Source organism: Phalacrocorax aristotelis, chromosome 10 (genome assembly GCF_949628215.1).
Source record: "Phalacrocorax aristotelis chromosome 10, bGulAri2.1, whole genome shotgun sequence".
In the NCBI taxonomy this organism is placed as follows: Eukaryota; Metazoa; Chordata; class Aves; order Suliformes; family Phalacrocoracidae; genus Phalacrocorax; species Phalacrocorax aristotelis.
This window is the reverse complement of record NC_134285.1, coordinates 11075811-11096182: the sequence shown is the minus strand read 5'-3', so window position 1 is coordinate 11096182 and position 20372 is coordinate 11075811. Positions and strand designations below refer to the sequence as shown.

At 38.4% G+C, this 20372-nt stretch overlaps 1 protein-coding gene across 2 annotated transcripts in view; it reads left to right on the top strand.

Moving 5' to 3' along the window:
• The window catches only part of BMERB1 (bMERB domain containing 1), a 76209-nt gene that overhangs the window by 28869 nt on the left and 26968 nt on the right, over nt 1–20372 (top strand). For both annotated transcript variants that reach the window (XM_075105215.1, XM_075105217.1), the window contains exon 2: nt 16082–16205. In XM_075105215.1, the coding sequence (XP_074961316.1) occupies nt 16082–16205 (124 nt within the window). The remainder of the gene's footprint in view (nt 1–16081; nt 16206–20372) is intronic.

The following is a 20372-nucleotide window of genomic DNA, read 5'->3' as shown; positions in this document are numbered from 1 at the left end:
AAATTCTCCATACAAGTATCACTTTGGCCTTTACTGGATTGAACTCATGTCTGTAATATTTATCCAATGGTTTTAAGGTTGCCTAAAATTATCTACCAGCTGCTGGGAAGATGTTTAGAGCACTGTTAGAAAACTGCGTTATTAGAGAATCACATCACTGGGCAGGGGGGAAGAGGGAGAAACAAGCTTTCTGGTATGCAGTGGGATAATTTCAAAGGAGGATATTGTAAAGATGTGAAATTTAGAAATGTCAGTGATCATTTTACGATTATTCCACTTGCAAAATATGCTGCTCTTTGTCAATTTATGCTTATCGGAAAAACTGTAAAACTATATATTCCAAAGGAGGTTTTGCCAGACTTTTTGAGACTGAACATTTTGTTGACCTTTTTCTTTCTGGAAAAAAAAAAATTAATGAAGATAAAGTCTTTTAAAAACACCAAACTAAATAAGCTTTGAAAAACTGAACATTAGGTGTAGCTGGCATTGTTACAGCATTTGAAACTTAAATGCTGAAGCTTTGTGTTAGTATTACAGGATCAAAATATGACTCTAGTGAGGAATAAAATGGAAGGTCACAGGCTGTTTAGTTTGACTACTGAGCAAAATGACAGAAGCAAATGAACAAGTATTATGTGTGTTTCTTGATAGTGCTTTTTAATTCTCCATCACATAAGATGAACTGATGAAGCATGAATTGCTTGCCTTGGAGTGTGGCTTAAACCCAGTCTTGCTCCAGATGGGAATGTGCATTGATTTCAGTGTGAGCTCCACACCAGGGAAGGTGCCTACCACAGTAACTAACTACCAGGTTCTAATTACGGCCTTCTGATAGCACTGAATCTCATTCAGGGCTGTGGCAGGGTTGGGCACAGAAACCCCTTCCTGAGTCTTCCTGACTCCTGGCAGTCTTCCTGAGCCAGACTAAAATAGCTTCTTGCACATAAAGGTCTAACCCAGTGCCGAGTAAAACTGACAGGGAGGGCTTTTGGGTCAGACCTTCAAAGGCAATCTTCCCTCATTTTTTATGTCTCATTTTGGATCCATTTTCTTATAGGAACAGCTGTCAGATCATATACACCGTGCAAACTTTCCCACCAGGCTGCAAAGAGCTGCATATTCTCCCCATTTTCTGAGGGATAAACTGCTGTTTAAAGTGCACAAGGTTGTATTTTCAATTCATAACGTGATGGGAAAAGGTGAAAGGAATATACAAAAAACCAATGGTAACGACATTGTCTGTGTTGTAATTTTATTTGAATGTAAACCAAGTTTTCATCACACACAGATTTATTCTGAAAAATAAAATATTATTTTAAGCAGTCAGTTCCCCGTCCCTCTGTCCTGCACCCTCCTCCCCCCGGTGTGAAGGCATTAAAGAACAAATACTGAGAGCTAGTTACTGTAGGTACTAGCAACTCCTCTCTCTTTTGCACTAGCTTTAAGATAACCAGAGAAATACTAGAAAAGATAGCCCCAGTTCTCACAAATCAGACCTCTAGAAGTAGGTAACTAATGCTATTTGATTTCTGGATATTTTTTTCTGTGTCTCTGAGGCAATGGAGGTCACTAGAGAGAGGACAAAGGGACTGAGGCTTGTAGTGTGAGAACCACTGAGGTACCTGGAGGCAGTCAGTGACCAGCATGGCCCTTTTTATTTCTGTATTTATAAAGTGAACAAAGTATTTGATAGAGATGTAACAGTGGTACTAGGACAATAATTGGGGGAGGAGGGGAATATTAAGGCTTATTTCAAGGCTTGGCTACATTTTATGAAATTATTTCCATACACTACCATGGGGTTCTGATCCAGATGGTGCCAGAGCTCTTGCACTGGCTCCAGCCACATTTTCCACTACATTTGATTATTGTCTTTGATATACAGATGTGGTGTGCTAGAATGAGTGACTGAGACTGAGCTTAATTTTTCCACTCTCCTTGATTCCTCCTCTCTTTACTGCAGGTCTCTCTGCTTCATCTCCTAAGTACATTCATTCAAAGCAAAAAAAAAAAAGCTATGACTCAAACCACAGCACTCCTTCTCTAGGGTTTGTGTATGCAAACTTGCAGTGATTTGAGGACTAGACAGACCACATCTAATCCATACAAAGCCCTCTGAGCTTGTGTAGTCGAAGTTATGTCTGTTCAGCAGAGATATAATACAAGGGTGCTGAAACTTCAGGCTAACTCCCTATCAAAAATAAAGAGCATGTACGAGAGCTCTTGCAACAGGAATCTTAGCCAGGCAAAGCATTTTTTTAGGCATCTTCCTAGTTTTATTTTGTTGCAGTGATTTCATAATTGCTGATGTTGTTTCCTCAGTAATTATTACGAAATTTTATTGTGTTTATCTTTTATGTAGAATAGTCTGGATATAAAATACCTTGGTAATAATTTCTTATAGTGAAGAAAATCATAGCACTTAATTCCATTGTTTTAAAATTATGTGGCTAGTCACAACAGAGTAAATCTAATATAACTATTTTCTTGCTGGGAAGGTGTTACACCACTGTAATGCAAGCAAGGAAAAACTGCCTCCTTCTGTGAGTCCTCCACATATATAGATATTTACACCAAAGAAAACATTGTCCTTGTAGCATATTTTCATTCACTCTGTGCAATGGAGAAAAGCTATTTCTTAGAAGTCAAATCATTTGCATGTTTATAAGGAGGCCATCCACTGCCCTTCACAGGAGTAAAATATACAAGAAGCAGGAAACAGAACCCCTTCTCATAGAATACCCTTTTAATAATTTACTCAGGCTTCCATATTCTGGAGTGGAAGAAAGACAGAATATCACAGCTAGAAACTATTTTATATCTACTGGAACGGATGATCAGAATTCTCATCATTTTCTAGGTACTATGGAAAGTGCTCTTCTACAAACAGTAGGGAGAGTTTTCTGTGTGCTGTCCAAGAAGACTGGATAGCAATGACATTTCTGTGGGCAAAATCATGACATTATCAGATGTTGGCTAGGATAAGATGGGTGTTTGCTGGTGAGTCAAGTAAAGAAACAGGCAGCGTGGGAGATGGTCATTCTGAGGTGTGTATCTTTCTAAATGAATCAATATTGCAAATGAGCTGAAAATTGTGCAAACAGATGCAGAAAAAATAGCATACACTCCTTACAGCAATACTTGAGTATTAGTTTATACCCCAATCTGCACCAACCCAAATTTAGTCAGAGATGATAATTTCAGAAGAAACGTCAGTAAAAATGAGACCATCATCACCAAAGGCTTACTTAATCGTGAGGTGATTAACTTTGCATAGTAACTTCTGAGGAAATAATTGAAAGGAATTTACCTTCCCCCCCCCCCAAAGAAATGGCCATTAAAAATGCTAATTTGTAGCAAACTTAAAATTGCAAACAAAAGGTAAATTAATTACTTAGTCCTTTAGAATTTACTTAAATCACACCTCTGTAAGATCTATTATTACTCTGCTAATAGCAACATAAATGAACAGTTGTCTGAGACAGGTCACAGTGAGTGTGTTTTGTCTATTCAGTCTATCTGGTAACACTTCCTGAATAGAGTCAGTATTATTTTCTTTGCTGGTTGCAAGAAGTTTTCATATACCAACAGGGGAGATGTAAACACCTAACGAAATAGGAAAACTCATTGAAAGCCAAAGAATTGAATAGAAAAGATTACCTGAGGGGGAAAGAGGAAGAAAAAAGGAAGCAATTTAGCTTAATTAGTTTTTAAAAACAACAGATTTCATGCTGGTGGCATCCCAATATTTTACTGAATGACAAATCTGTTCCTAGCTCTTTTTGTGCTTGTGTTTAATTCATATAGGGAATTTCCACTTAAGAAACACAGGAGTCTGGTCTGTTGGTTTTGTGGTGGCTGATTCCCAGAGATGTGTATGTTCAGCATATGGCAAAGATCTAGACCTCAAGCTTTGTAATGTGGAGATGTACTGAGATCAGATTCTGGGCTCAAATGAAAAAAAAACCTACTAGTTTTTCTAAGAACTCCCTCATAAGAAAGCTGGCTTCTCATGTGAGAGACCTCCAACTTTGCACCAAGTACTTGTATCACACACATTGATTTTTGCAAAACAGGGAGAATTCTCTTTGATTTCCTGGTGTGAGGGGATGAGGTCACATATTACCGTGGTATTGAGAATTTCTCTGGGCAGGATTTTAAATGGGACACATTCCTGGTCTGGGTATATAATTATAAAAATCTTCTCTAAGGCTGTGATATGTGATATAGTTGTGACTGTGATAAGAAACAGCTATTTGTTCAAGAAAGTAAGCAGCTCCCTTTGCATCCCAAAGCTACTCAAATCTTGGGTCTAAGCTGCTTATGAATAAAGCATGGCAAATCAGGGGCCTTATGTATTCCCTAAAACAGGCAGTTGGGGAGGGGTGAGGAACTGGCATGGCTATTACTCTGTCCCTCTTCTTGGCTGCTGGAAGATTTGGCAGGTGCAAATTGAAATGGAAAGATGTACAGCTATTTACTACACACCTCCTGAGCTAGGAGGAAGCAGAGAGCAGGGCTGGATGCAGAGCCCCTTGACTAGTGCCCCTGTTCTCAAGCTCAGAGGAAACCAACCTCTGTACCAAAGCTGCCTTCTACTCCTCACAAAATCCAGGTGAGGCTGAGGCAGGCTGGACAGTAGGAATGACTTGTTATTCACAAAGAAATAAGCTAAATTCCTGGGTTTTCTGCAAGCAGCACTTACTTGAGTGCTGAAACAATGTCATGCAAGATCAGCTAATTTGTCTCATCTGCAGGGTTTTATATATTTATTTATCTGTGTGTAGGTGGAGAGAGAACAGAGAGAAACCAGAAGAACAGAATATTAGGAGAAGCTTCTTGTTTTTAGACTGACTTGAGGCTACCCTTCTGTCAGGTTAGGTCAGTAGGAAGATCACTGATATGAAATACACAGTGATGTATCTCCTAGAAAGAGGTGGGAAAATGCCACTCTATTATTTCAGTTACAGCAAGACAAATTAGGTTGCTTAGTTGCAGAGTGACATGTGATGTGGTCTGGGGGAAACTGCTTTCACACCTCACCTAAAGCCACCAGCTAAATGTGTGAAAAATCCTGTTGTCGGAGCATCTGGCAACAAGGCATGTGGTACTGATACCCAAACTAGAGTTTATTTAAAATTGGAAGTAACAGTAGGAAGTCTGGAAAATGTTCTTGCACAATTCAATTACAGTACTTCGTTAAGTCTGTCATAATTCTCCACAGACCTAATTATATGGGCAGCTCTTTTTTAAATCCCACTCAGAACCACTTAATCCTTCTTTAAACACAACATAAATGGCTGGATGAGTTACCACAGGCTATTTTGCAAATGGACTGTACAGGTCTTGAAGAGAGTCTCGATTCAGGCACAAGGGGCAGCTGGAAACTGAGGTCTGAAATGGTCACACCAATCATGATGATGCCCTTCCAGTGTGCTCTAATTGCTCTGAAAAATTTCTGCATGTGAGCAAGTCCTTTTTCCACTCTATCAGTATATCTGAGACACCAGTAAAGACACTCTGTGTTGCTAGGTTTTTATGTCTGATGTGTGATTGGAGCTGTACTGAGATGATACTGAGCTGGCTACTGCGCGGTCACTTGCAGACCAGCTTGCATCTGAAGGTGTGAGCTGTAGTGACCTTATCACAGACACCATGAGAAAAAAAAAAAGTGAAACCTGCTAAATTTATAATCTGGATACTTGAAAACTGTCTCAACTCAGAAATGCAATTTATATTAAAACAGAGGATTTGGTTTCAGCTGAGTGGAGAATCACACGTGAATCCATGAATAATCTGGGGTTTCTTAATTCAATGGGACTTGAGTTCAAAAAGGATTTTATATTAAAAAAAATTCATTCCAAACTCCCTTTGCTGTTTACATGACTCCATTTTTCCTCATTTTTATGTGTTTGCCCTCGAAGAGGCTGAAGAGATGTGTGCAACCTTGTTATCATTGACTGTAATGGCAATGGACTGGGGCGTGCAGATTGCCTAGACAGAGTCTTGGAATCAGCTTCAAAGTAGCAAGGTTGAGCCCTATAATTGGAGTGTCAAAGCCCCTAAGGGTTTTCAAGACCCAATCTGTGAGGGCCATTAGGGTAATTTATGTTAGTGGACATACTTCTGCATACCCTGAATTTATTTACATCAGAAGCACTTTCTGCAAATTTTAATCACATTAAAAAATTTTGTATTTTTTATTTAATATTATGGCACAATCAAGTCAGGCCTGGGACTTTTATTTCATTGTTTACAGGAAGACTTTCATAGGAAGTTATCTTATATTTTCAAAGAAACATCTAGTTCAATATTAAATTCTGACTCCTTAGCCATTTATTGCTGTGAGTGCTGAAATTCTGTTTCCTGATCTTTAAACATGGTTTGTATTAGCTTTCAAACTGCTGCCAGACAGGGTACTACTGCAAAAAAGTCCTCCTGCTGCCCCTAAAATTGACTGTTTAGGGGACTAACCAGGGTATTTATTGTGAGTCACAGATGAAAGGTGTGATGTAAAAATAGAGACAGCTGGTAGAACTCTCAGTATTAGAAAAAATCTACATGTAAATCATATTGATAATGTTATAAAACAGCACCAAATCATATATAGATTTACAGCTAGAAAAGATATGATGCTACTTACAGATAATTAGATAGCAAATTGTCCTATTGTACTGAGTCAGTTCCTTGCATAAGCAAAATCCCTACCTTAGATCCAGATGGAAGAATATGAAAGCAGGGATGGTGCACTATCTTGAAGTGATAGTTTAATTTGACAGGGTGGATCCTGTATGACCTCGTCCATGTGTGACTTCATACGTGGAGAAAGAGTCTGGAATCTTTGTAAGGGAAATGCCTGAGTGTAGAGGACACTGGACCTCAAAAAGCTATATCCTACTGTAAAGAGTAAAGCCCCAGATAATGCCCCAGTAAAGCCCCCTCAAATTAATCTTTTCATCTTCCTGAGTCCACCCTCCTGCACCTGCAGAGTCATACAATACCGAGCTTATTCATAGGACATGTTGGGAAAAAAATCCAGACAAAGTAAGGCCAGACCCTTTGAAGATCTGTATGTCTTGATCTTAGTTTAAAACAGCTTTGGTTCCTTTCTTCCAATATCCTGCTTGAAAGACTGCTTCGGAATGTTATTGCTTTGGATAATTACTAGTTTCCAGTCTAAGCTTATTCTTTACTTTATTTTACACCAGCCGTTATAATTTAACATAAAAAAATCCTTTTCCCTGTCCTTGATCCTTTTCTCTTAGCTAATCAAAATTTCCATCTTCACAAGTGGATGAGCACCAAAATTTTGGCAGCATCAGAAATCAGGAGAATGCCGAAATATGAAAGCTTAAGTGCAAGATAAAAGAAATGGAATTTCTCATCCAAATAAAGGATGGCAGTATAGATTTTAAGATATATTAACTCTGAATACCACATTAGGTCCTATGCATCACATCAGATTTCTACAAGAACTCCAGATGGGTTCAGATTCACAGGGTCTTCATTCTCAGAGAAGGATGAACAACTATTGAGAGACGAGCTGTTTTTTCAGGATATCATTACAACCAAAATAAAGTCTTCTATGCACAGAGCAGTTTCTTAAGACTAGAGAGATCTTTTTCCCGGGGGAAGTGTAAGATTAAAGGGTTGCATAATTACCCACTTAGGAAATTGGAACTGTCATAAATTGACAAAGCCAAAGCCAAGAATAATTTCTGCTTATAAATTTCTCAGGATACCAAACAAGACAATTTAATTGATACTTTTTTTTGAGAGGCAAGATGTTTATAGATCTTATCATTATGGATTTGTGCTGATATATATCTTTAAATAGGGAACAGGGGCAGAAAATGGTCCCTAAATTAGAAAGTTGGAACCATAATTTTAAAAGCTTCTAGTTAGCAAAGTACTGAAGACTATCCTTACTTAGCAATCACTTTTACTGCCTGAATGTCTATTTCTGCTTGTGAATGTGTCCTCGAATTAGAAAACTCAAAGCAGGATCTCTTTCAGGGTCAGTTTTTAAACCAGTCTTTCTTCAGTGCAATACTACTTGCTCTACAGAAGTACAGCATAAAAGATGCAAAGCAACTAAGAATCTCATTTGGGCACTGGGCAGGTACAGACACTTTTTTACATGAGACATGAAAGGAGTCATTATGTGCAATACTTTGAGTATGAGACAATAAGGAGTTAATATTCAACACTGTGAATCTGGCATTTGTATTTCAAGAGAAAGCTCAGTGAGACCACAGTGTACAAAAGCCTGAAATGGAAAAGAACAGACCGCTGCCAACAGGCTTTTTGCAAAGGTAAATAATGAAAAATAAAGCTTCAGAGCTTGAAGATCAGAACAAGAATGTACAGGATAAGCAACTAAAAGATTCTTTTTATAACAAGAGGCTCTTAGATATGGAACGGTCAGGGAAGTGATTCTGGAAGTGCAGTGGGCAATTGCACACAGTGCTTTTTATGTTCTCTGCTTACCTAATTTTAAAATGGGATCATATGGTAGAGTGTGAGTGGGGCACTTTTGAAGTGGAAACTCAGGTTGTAATATGTCTAGACTGTAAATCTAACTGTGCTAATTAAGAAAAAAAAAAAGAATATTCATGACCTGGACAAAATAAATCCCAATATTATAATTGTGCTATTGCACTCAGATCACAGCTGACTGTTTGAACAGAGCCATCTCCAGTCACATCAGATGATTTAATATACATTGGAAGGAAATGATATGGCAAACAGACTGATCTCTGGTGGTTGTTAGCAACAGGGCTTTTTGTTACCATGTGGTAGTTCAAAGACTCATTCAGATTCTGCTGAATTCAACAAAATCATGACTGTCAGTTCTGTCTTACTATTTTGCTTTTTTATGGCATTCTTTTTTCCATCAGCATTGACCAAAGGCTAGCATATCACAGCCCAGCTCCACAAAATTCATCAGGTGTTAGACAGTTTTAGAGAATACCAACAGATTTCTGTAGATTGCTGAAAAGCCAGGTCTGGACTTCCAAGACTTTCAAACGTATTTTTCTCCTTCAAAGGCAAAAACAGCTGCATGCCTGGAAGGGCAAGTTATATAAAAAATTAAAAAATTAATAATTTTAAAAAGTAGGCTGAAGTGAAAGACTTCTGTTGACTTCAGTGAGCGATGGATTAGGAGAAGGGACCTGCAGAAGCCACAAGACAAATTCACACTTTCCTGTCCCCTCAACACAGCTGCTTTTCCCCCTACAGTGTCTGCATGGGATAGGGCTTACTGCTAAGATTTCTGCATAAAAGAAAACTCCAAGTTTTGTTTTGTTTATAATTTTGAAGTTATTTACATGTGCTTAGTGAATGCTGATCAGACTGTTCAAAGATGGCAGAAAATATATGTAAGTTACAACAGATTCAAGTTATGCATAAAACTGCACATACTCATTATAAGTCATGGTAGCCTTTTATTAGAAAACAGGAAGGAGTAATTTTATATATTGCAGAGACAGATTGTTTTTGATATTCAATGTTAAATACTAACCAAACTGAGAGCTGGTCAAATACTGAATGAGAAGAAGCAGATGAATAGAGCAAAAGAAATAATCATAGTATCCATATTTGACTTCTTCCAAAGGTTGATTTATTTGAGAAATTAATCCAGCAAAATTTGAAATAAAACCTTCCAAAATGTATTTGCCGCATAATAAGTACGTCTTTTTAGGTTACTTGTGCCTTTCCTAGTCTTTACTAATGCTGTTAATATGTCCTACAATCAGAAGATTTTCATTTTGATTACAAAAGAAATCTATTTCCATAAGCAATCTGTGCAAAAGCAGCTATCATCCTAAGGGATGGTAGAAAGTATATTTTATTCTCTCTTGTTGGAAAATAAAAATATTTTCACTGCAGCTGATGCTGCAACGGTGCTTTTCCCAGTGATTCTAACCATTACTGTGAAAGCAAGAAATGGCAAGTTTAAATGAATGATAATTCATTTTGGTCATCTTGGAGAGATGTTTTGCATCTACAGGTTGTACCAGAGTATCCCTCTACAGACATGAAATTCTAATCTCTTGACTTGAGAAGCTGCTGAATGGACCGCAGATGTGAAGGGATTGCTCTAGTCTAACAGTTTATCTCAGAACATAAGTGATCTTTATGCAGCGCAGTACTGAACTGAGGTGGTCAGTACTTTGTATTTCAGGTACTGGAAGCATAGATGCACCACAATTCCCCATGAATCAGAAAAATCCCCCATCTTCTTTTTCTCCTTCCCCAAATGACTGTTCAGAAGCAGGGATATTTGGTGACTGTGACATTCCCCAATATCCTGGTTTCTCAAAGCCAGACAGCTGCACCATGTCCAAACCAACGCTGAGCCCAGGCAGTCAAACCAGTAGAAGTGGCAGAATGTACTCAGCACCATGACAGTCAGGTCACTTCCACACTGGTACTGTCCTATACTACCTTCTTGGTTTCTCCCAGTCTACCCATTTTAAATTGCACCATGTTGCCTGCCTGTTATGGAAGCCAGGAACAAAATACATTGCAGCTGTTTGTATTGTGTTTAGCTATTAGCTATATTTATATGGTAATTCCAGCATAAAACACTGAATAAATAACATTCCACACACGTGCCAAATTTAATTGTTGTTAGGTTTCAGTCACAGAATGCTGAAGCGGGCTAGATTAGAAACAAGCAATAAGATCTGGGATTTTTCTGCACAGCTTAGTTATTGGCCACTGCATCCTACTCCTTATGGGTTAAATCAAAGAGAAGAAAAACCCTCTGGGTCTCTGAATACTTTTGAGGCAACAGTAAAAGGTATAGTAAAAAGTCTGGCTACAAGACTAGTCATTCGTGCCTCCAGGTGACAAGCTAGTGACAAACTACAGGAATCACCTGATTCTTTTCATATGAATGTTTTTTTTTTTTAATCTGGAATATTTTGTATTATAACTATTTATTTTTCTGCATTATGCAACTATTTCATTTTCCACCAAGTGTCCTGTTTTTAAGTTGCATCATCTGGTTCTCTCTTCATCCACCTCTAACCCATGCCTCCTGCTTACTTCTGCTTTGGCTCATCAACTAACACTGGTCTTGAAAGTCTTGATTTTGACACCTGAAACAGCATTAAGAATGCAGTTGCTGCACCATGCTCTATTACATTTAATATACTTCAGTGAAAAAGGATTAATTTGAGAATTTCACTAAATTCTTGAGAAAGCCCCAAAAGTGCTGACCCAGATTTGGAACAAAACTTAGCCATTAACAGTATTTTAACAAGGATTATCTTACTGTTGGACAATTTAAGGGAGTAGGAATAGGCCTCAAATTGCTATGTTGAAATCCAATCCAAGACAATAATGACTTAAAATAATTTTCAACTGAAGCACTGTAATTGAGTGGGCTGAGCAGCCAGGTTTGTTGCTGGGTAGTGTCCACATCACAGAACCCATGCACCTGATGTGTACTGCAATCCTTTAAGGAGCTCTCAGCAGTCATAGACTGAACAAACAGAGTCTCATTCAATATGGTTTGTCCATGTCAAAGATGAAACAAAAGTGGCAGAGTAGCTGGGCCATTACCCTTACCTATGCTGGAGCTCTTCTGTTGCTGAATGACTGCGATGACTCTTCAAAGCTGAGTGACTGATAGTTTTTAGACTGATACTTTTTAGATAGTTTTTAGACTTGATAGACTAACAGCAACAGATACACAAGCAAGAAAAAGGATAAACAATGTCCTGAGGAGACACTGTGATCCGGTAGACCTTGGTACTGGCTCTGCCGCAGACTTGCTATGTATCCGTAAGCAATGCATCACTCAAGTCTTACTGCCTCTAGCTGATAAATTGTTTTAGGTGTTCATGGAGTAGAGGTCTGATTGCTGTTCTTATGTGGATACCACCAGAATAGCAATGACATAGTTTTGGGTTTCTACAGCATAGGTTTGGGACCCTTTGTGTTATTAATACATCTCACCTTCTCCATGCCTCTGTGTTTTACAAAGATGATGGTAACAAAACCCCCAAATTAGAATTAATCCAGCTAATGGTTGTAGAGCACAATGAGCTTCTCAGGGAGCAATATTCTCGCATCAAGTGACAGCAGCAGGATTTTTGCTGATAATTACTTTTTCCTTACAGCATTCCTCACCAGTTTGTCTGAAACTGTTGGCACCAGGTGTAATGTATTGTCCCATTTCTCACTGTATGTCTTCAGGCTTCTTTTAAAGTTTCCTTTGCACTTATGGACTTAATAGGCATTTTTTTTGTTGTTGTTGCTTTTCATCACAGGTGGCTAATGTCCCTCATTATATGTAATAGCCTGATAATTTTATTTCTATATAGTAGTTATTTTCATGCTAGTATCTTTTTGTGCATACAGTAATAATATTTTACTTGTTTCTTTGTCACTGAAAATGATCCTGGAGATTGCAGAGCAGACAAAATAGTTTCATCCTGTCACTGGCTGTGACTTAATCTCAGTGTTGTCTCCACTTTTGCTTTTTGAATTCTGGCTCATTACCAGAAAAAGACCTTAATAACAATATATGCTAAAAAATAGTTGACTAGTGCATGCCTGCTTTAAATAAAATGAAACATATCTTCTTTCATTTATGAAAAGGTAAGAGACTTCTGTGTGAAGCTGTTCAGAATCATGTCTCAAAGCACTAAAGGTGTCATTCATCACTGGGACAGAGCTAGAGCTTTACTCAAAGGCTTAATAATGTTAACATATTCTTTCCCAAGTGGTTTACATCGCAGGAACTCAAACCATTTTGTGAAAAATAATTAATTATCCTGCTGCATAGCTGCTGCCAGGTAAGCCAAACAGTTATCCATAATATTAGAAGAGAAATTCAGACACAAACAGATCGGTGATTTGTGAGGATCAGCACGGTGAAGGTGTGAGGTGGGAATCCTGACCTCTGGCCTCTTCAGAGGCTTGTGTTTCCAGAGCGTCCTCACACCTGTGCTCTACTATTTCAGGAATTCTGGGAAATATGGTGTTCAAATTGTGCCTTTTCCCTCAAAGCCTGCCTTAAAAAGGCATACTCTTCAGATGGGGCCAAAGTGGGTGGTATACTGCAGCTGTGTGGGTTTACGAGACCTATGTACTCACCTGTCTAAAGGGAATTGGCAGCTGCCAAAGGAGTTTACCTCATAGGAAAAGAGGTTTAGAAAAGCTGGAGATTTGATGCAAAAATGGTACCAATCCTTAATAGTGCACAGGTGAACATGCATAATGTATGGATTGACTTCTGTTCCTTCTGCTTGGAAGACCATGCCTACCCCTCAAGAATCAGCTTTTGATCTCTTCAGCCCCACAGTGTCTCCATACTCTATATCCTCACCTTCAAATTTCTTCCCATTTCAACTGCCTGGTCTGTTTTTATCTCTCAAAGTTCCCTTAATCCAGCTCTTGCCAACCCTCCTTCCAGTCTGAGATCTCCATGAGAATTAATCACCTTAGAGAATGTTCACAGCACATGTACTGCTGTGAAGATAAACTAAACCACTCCTCATATCTCTGTATTATTCTAGTTATATTTTTAAGTTTGCAGACAAGTTGCAAACTAATATCTTACAGTTTCTATATTTATTTCCCTCCGCTTCAAACTCGTAGCGCCTTGCTTACATTTTTGATTTTTTGGAAAACATTGCATAATTTTGGATAGCTTTCAAAAATATTTTCTCTGTTTCAAGCACCCATTGAGTGGAATGTGAAGGAGAATCTGTGACTGTTCTGCAATAGGTCAGACTAGACTACTGCTTGTCACACTAATTCTTGTGTTGGCTTTAAGCATGTACTCAGGACATAAGGCTTGTTCATGATTCCCCTCCTGAATTATTGAAATCACAGTATGATAGCTGATCTGATCCAAGGGGTAACACAGGAGCATTTACAGCTAGAGTTGCAGAGTAGAAAGGAGATAGGGTTTGTTTGTTTTGGGTTTTTTTTCCCTGTTTTCTGAGTTCTTGAGTACTAATTTTAAAATATGTATGTATGTGTAATATATTTGTGGCTTATCTTTCTAATTACCAGCATTATTGGCTTTAATTCATGGTAGCATCAGAATAAATCCCTATCTCCTGCTTAATATTTTTGGAAAATAAATTTGCACCAAATCCAGTTACGCTGCAAGCAGTTAAAACAAGCCCGAAAAGCAACAAGAGGCAAAAATTATACTTAGAGAACCTTTGTTCTAGTTTCTTTTGACTGATCTCTGATAAACATCTAGTGAATACAGAATTATAATTCTGCCCATCTGTTAGTGGTAGTACAGCATGTTATGTACTGTGCTACTAAGCTCAAGACTTTGCCATGCCTCCTCATTTCCCCACACCCAGATAAGGGTGTGAGGGGTGGGAAAAGGGGGTGGTCGCTAAGGCATTTCCAGTGGTGGTCAGCTTTCCTCAAACAGATCTAGAATTTCCAAGGTTTTTAGGTTCTATTTCAACATCTAAATTAGTAGCTGGGATTTCAAGACTCCTGTGCTTTACACTGTGAAGCTAGTCATTGATGGCAGAGCTGGAACAACACTTCTTAGGACATCTAGGCTGTACAACTAAGTATACCCCAAACAACACAATGATTCCTAATAGGAAAATCCATCTTCTACAGGCAGCAGTTGTGTATTCAGACACAAAAGATAGCCTTACTTTACCAACCAGTTTTTCAATTTGAGTTTTAAAAACAACTACTGAGAATTGGTTGTTGTCTCTTGAGAAACATTTCAAAATCTGTCACTTTTCTTCTCAAGATTCTGTTATCTTGGAAAAAAATAATGATTTTTAATATTTATTTGCCTACTTCCTTCAATATGAAGTGAAACCAAAACTTGTAGACAATACTAGCAGGATAGCTTTAAAAAATATATGTATTTTATATATTTTTGTATATAAGGGATAGTATTTATTTACTTGGCTTCCATTTTGGGCGAACAGGTCTTTGTGAACTAAGCTCATGCAAGGGCTGTGTTGTTTGAGACTCTATAGTTTCATTCCTACTATACGTTCCTGTCAGAAATTCTTCTCAGCTGTTTTGTGCTTAGTCTGTCACGAGGGACTTCGGAAATTGTCTCCTCTTAATTAATCAAACATCTTTTTTTCTGATGCTTTTTGTGTCCTGTTTTCTGCATAATTATGCTGAGTACATTTTGACCTCTCCATTTTCCTTTTTTAAACCAATACGGCTGAAACAGGCCTGCTTTCAGGAATGTGTCTCCATTTGGGTACCAAAACATGCAGACACGCTATTTTTCAGTCTCTAAATTCTTGTTCAAAATGAAAGCCAGGTATAGTGAACCCTTGTAATAAGGTTTTCCAGAGGCTAAGTTGCTTCTTCCCAAATCCACCTTCTATAAATCGGTTCCTTCTACCTTCAATGAACACAGTTCATAGCCTTGTTTGTCTCAGGATTAGAAGAGGTAATACATCAATTATAGAGAAATAACTATAGAAGGACCCTGGCCGTACCAGTTTGCAAGTAATTACTAGAGTGCTGTTTGTCTCCTCAACTGATTTCAATGCCCTAGTGAGAAACACTCAGCCCCTCAAAGGATTAGGCCCTATGTCATTTCTAATCACATCCTTGGCTCTTCTCCAGTGGGTCTGGTCTTCAGCCGTTAGTCAAGCTGAGATGGTGGAATGGCATGAAGGGTTCTAAAATTAAGATGGGAAACCTTCATCGGTTTGCATTGCCTGCATTTGCACCAAGATAGGACCCTTCAGAGTTGCAGGTATTGCTTTGAGTTTTGTAGCAGTCTATGGCTGTTCTTTCAAAGTTTGTAGTGGTATCAATTAAGGAACAGTAGCTATAGCTGTGTACAGTGTTGGGATTCCTTAGAGGTATGATAGGTTCTGACTAACAAAATGAATGTCACTTTGGTGTAGGAATTCTTTCACTTCAAAATGGTTACATTGAAAGTAGTAAGCAAAACAATGGAGAAACTAGTCAAAGTAGCATTCAGCTAGAGTATTCTTTACTACTTGCGTTAATTACACCATAGATTAAATTTACATTCTTAAAAAACCATTAAGACAGTTTGACTAGCTGAATTCGTTTTCTCTGCTTTCACACACAGATCAGCTTGACATCATTTCAATGGCTGAAACAACAATGATGCCTGAGGAAATTGAGCTTGAGATGGCAAAGATCCAGAGACTTCGGGAAGTCTTAGTCAGAAGAGAATCAGAACTCAGGTTTATGTAAGTATCAATGCTTCTGGGAAAACACTATGCAAAATTAATCAAAATAGGAAAGAATGCTATTTAGAAGACTTTTATCTGCTTGACATTTTAAAAGGAAGAAAGACAAAGAGCATCCCAGTTAAGTGAATGCTTACAAAATGCCATTGGGAAATTATTTTTGTAGTTGCAAAGGAAATTACCTTTTTTATTCAGCACCTTTTTTATTCAGCATGATTTGCAGAAGACATAAAAGGGATCTATTACTTACAAAAGGAAACTGTAGCAAAGTACGTGTCTACAGAGCATATTTTTATACCTGACTTCAGTCCTTTGTGGTAATGATATTTGTCTGAAGAAAATATCAACAGGTAGGGGATTTGGAGCTTCAACAGTCTAACCTAATTCAGGCTTTATTCCTCACTTCATTAGTGGTCTTAGACAGTTCATGTCACAAGAGAGCACACTGTGTTCTGGACTAACAGCAACCAAGCTTTGACATTTGTTAAGTGGAAGCCATTAAGTTACTAGCACAAAACACATTTTGATGTATCAAATTAAGTAACAATACTCCAAGGGAGATTTTCAAAACTGTCAAAAGGGTCAAGCATAGGAGCCTCACTGAAGGTTAATGAATATTAATCCAGTTCTGATTATGACATCAATAGGGTTTATATTCCTAAAGCAATGAATTTAGAAGACCAGGACTATTAATAAGGAGTATATTATTTTGAAGTCCCATCTGTCTGTGAGTACCTGAGATCAGAAACTAATGCCTTTGCTGACAGGCAAGAACCTCAGTAGACCTAAAACCTGCTGAACCCAGACCCTTGGCATTAATGAAGCTACTGCAGCCTGAAAAAACTCACTTGCTGTCTTCTCCCTTTAAAGTACAAAGATAGGACAGGTACAGTGCCCTGACTTGTACTGCCAGAAATTGAAATCATCACCTTCAAACAGCACAGACATCTGTCTTTGAGTACTACCCCAGAAGATTTCAGCCCAGAATTGCTGCTTAGACACCTTTGGAAATAAGGGCTAGTAATAGTGACACTGACCTTTGATAATAATGTAGTGGTACAAATAAAGTAAACAGGAAAGGTTTTGTCACACCTGCTGCTGGTAGTCAAATAACTACTTGGTTATTGGCTTATACTTAAATTTAATCCAGAAGAAGCCTCATCATTAAACCCTGCACTTCTCTTGACATATTCTGTATTAAACAAAGCACTGAAATAAATAGTCCCAGTGAATAAGAGACATGACGGACATCTGCTTGTCATCCTTTTGCATGTTCTTCACTTGTTCTGTTTGTTCTTGTACCCAGTCTGTTCTTTTCATTTCCCCCATGCTCACACTCATCACACTGTTTACTCTGTATTGCCTAGCAGGTGTTTGAGTAAGGAATTTAACACAGAGGAGCTTGCTTATTGAAAAGGGAATTTAACTGACATTCATACTGTGCAATGATACTCCTCCTGCATTAGATATTGTCCAAACACACTCTGCCTAGAGCCACCCAAGAGCACTCCCCGGCTGTTCACTGGCTGAGTGAGGAAAGCTCTTCTGAGCATGGAAGTCTCCACCAGATTTGGCGCCAGGTATTAGCAAAGCAGGCAGGTGACAGAGGCAGCAACTGCCAGAGATGGCTCCACTCTTGTCTCTTCTAAGTCATGGAAAGCCAAGCTTGTTGCTGCTGCCACTGTCTTCAGCAAGAGGGACTGAGGTCTGTGCCACTGCCACAGACCATCTCATTCCTTCAGCAGGAGTGGGCCAAGATGACCACTTTTCTAGGGATATTCACACAGCTTTCTAGCCCAACTGCTCCCTTCTCTGTGGCAGACTATCCTGACACTGCTCATTAATCCTTGAGGCAGCTAAATTCAGTTTGTTAACGCCACTGAATGAAATGGTAAGATAGCATCTGTCTCTGCACTGGGACTCTACTTGCAAACCAGGACTGCACTGATCATGATTTTTCAAGCCCCATATAGGTGTCTCATCTTTCTAAGCCCATTTACAACAGGCACATTCTTCATACTGGCTCATCAAGTGTGAAAGAAAAGGCAGCTTCTGCCACTCACAAAGGCTTCTAGAATTAGGAGTCAAAATATTGCCTATTTGACTTTATCTCTTTTTTAAAAATGTTTTTACATTTTATTCCTGACAAGTGAGAAGCATGTTGCTGCTAGTGATGTCCAAGTAACATAACAGCACCTGTTCCTTACTGCCTTTCATTCTGGACAGTTTACACTGACACAGGGGCTTGGTTGCATTTGTCTTCAGTGACAAGCATCTTTTAATGACAAATGTCTTTTAATGACCTCTTGCTGAGATTAAGAGCACAGCTTACAGTTACCTGAGTGGTCCAAGTTTTGTATTTGTTTAACTAAACAAATTACATAAACTCTAACTCATAGATGTATTGTGGAAGACTTTATATGTGGCCATATTTAATTTTTTTTTCAGTTGTTTCCTGAAGTAACGCATTGCCAGTGTCCCAAGACCAGAATTCTATATATAGGTCATGAATTTTGCTAATTGTTTTCTCCTGACAGGACTAGATTCCTCTGTGAATGACCTATTCAGCCAGCTGCACGAAACTGAGCTGCCGCAGACAGGTTTAAGGCAGACTCAACTTTGAACATGTGGCTACTAACTAGCAGTACTACACCTATGCTCAGACTACTGAGTTCAAGACCAGCTTTAATGAGAACCAGATCTCTTTAGTTCTTGTACCTGCTTTAGCTTTTCGTTCAATTATAACAAAAGGATAAAACCTACCTATAGTAGTGGAGAAAATGTGTGGTATGTTTATTCTCTTTTTTCCCGCTCATGATGTTAGCAACAGAGTAGAAATTCTCAAGTTAAATTGGGCTTTTTTTAGATCCTGTAGAAGTATGAACATGAGGAAATAATTCCATATCACTTACACACCCAGCCACAGCTTATATCTCTAGCTAAATTTTTAAAAGTAATGGTTTATTCTTCTCACTGTCTCTCTGTATGACTGATTTTTTTATTCACATGTAGCCAGTTCCTAAGGCTAGGACAAAGTACATTGAGGCTGTGCTTTAAAAAAATAAATAATAAAAAAAGGAAATAAGCTAGAGGGTTTGTGCTCTGAGTGTACCACCAGCCCTAATGATGGTCATGGCTCTCTCCTGTCAGAGGCACACAGCCTGTCAGCTCCACTTAAACACACCAGCAACTACAACAACTCTTCACAGCACAGAAACTGTATTTTAACAATATTCACACTCAAGGATAAGAAAACAAAACACTGCAAGCTAGACCTGTTGCTGATGGAAATCAGAGCAAGCTCTTCCCCTGTCAGAGTGATGCAGGTTTAATCCATGGAAGGAACTTGCTCTAAGACTGCTAATTGAAATTACTGTTTTCCTTGAAGAAGGTGCACAAAGACAATTGAGATGAGATAATAATAAAACTCACATTACTGATGTTTGAAACAGCTTTGCAACAACATGTGTTGTCTTTAACTGTTATGTAAACATTCTGCCCCAAAAAATTCAGTAGCCATAAAATACGGACATTTGGCAGAGAACTGTTCCAGGTTAGCATATCAGCCAGTACAAAAAAAAAACAACAACAAAAAAACAACAAACAAAACCAAAACAAAAAACCAAACCCAACTGAAAGAAAAAACCTTAGCAAGGTCTGGATGCTCAGCAGACCTGGAGTTGGTTTGCATTTTTCACACTTGTGTGCATGAACCAGTAAAAACTTTACCTGCTGATATGTGAGATGACACTGATAATGTAATATTCTTCCAGGCAGTTCCTCAGCTGTGATCTATATAGCATTTGTCTCTCTTCAAGCATCGTGAGCACTACATGAGGGATTCCTCAGCAAAACATAGAAAAAAAAGCTTTCCTTGCTTTGAAAGTTAAGGCATCAAGGCCTTATTTTTACCATAGTAATACTATGAGGTCCATATTCTCTCTCCTCGCCGAACAAAGTAACACCAATGAGTAATGAAGTCTGTAGGACAACAAAAGGGATAAAATGATGTATGTTGCTCCTACGTCACTACACAAATGTTACATTACAGTACTCGCAGTTGATAACACTTTAGTATCTAAATAAAATCTTTACTGAACAGTTCATCATCACTAAAAGCTTTAAAGGAGTCACCCTGTAGGGGTGAAAGAAAGAGTGGGATGGTGA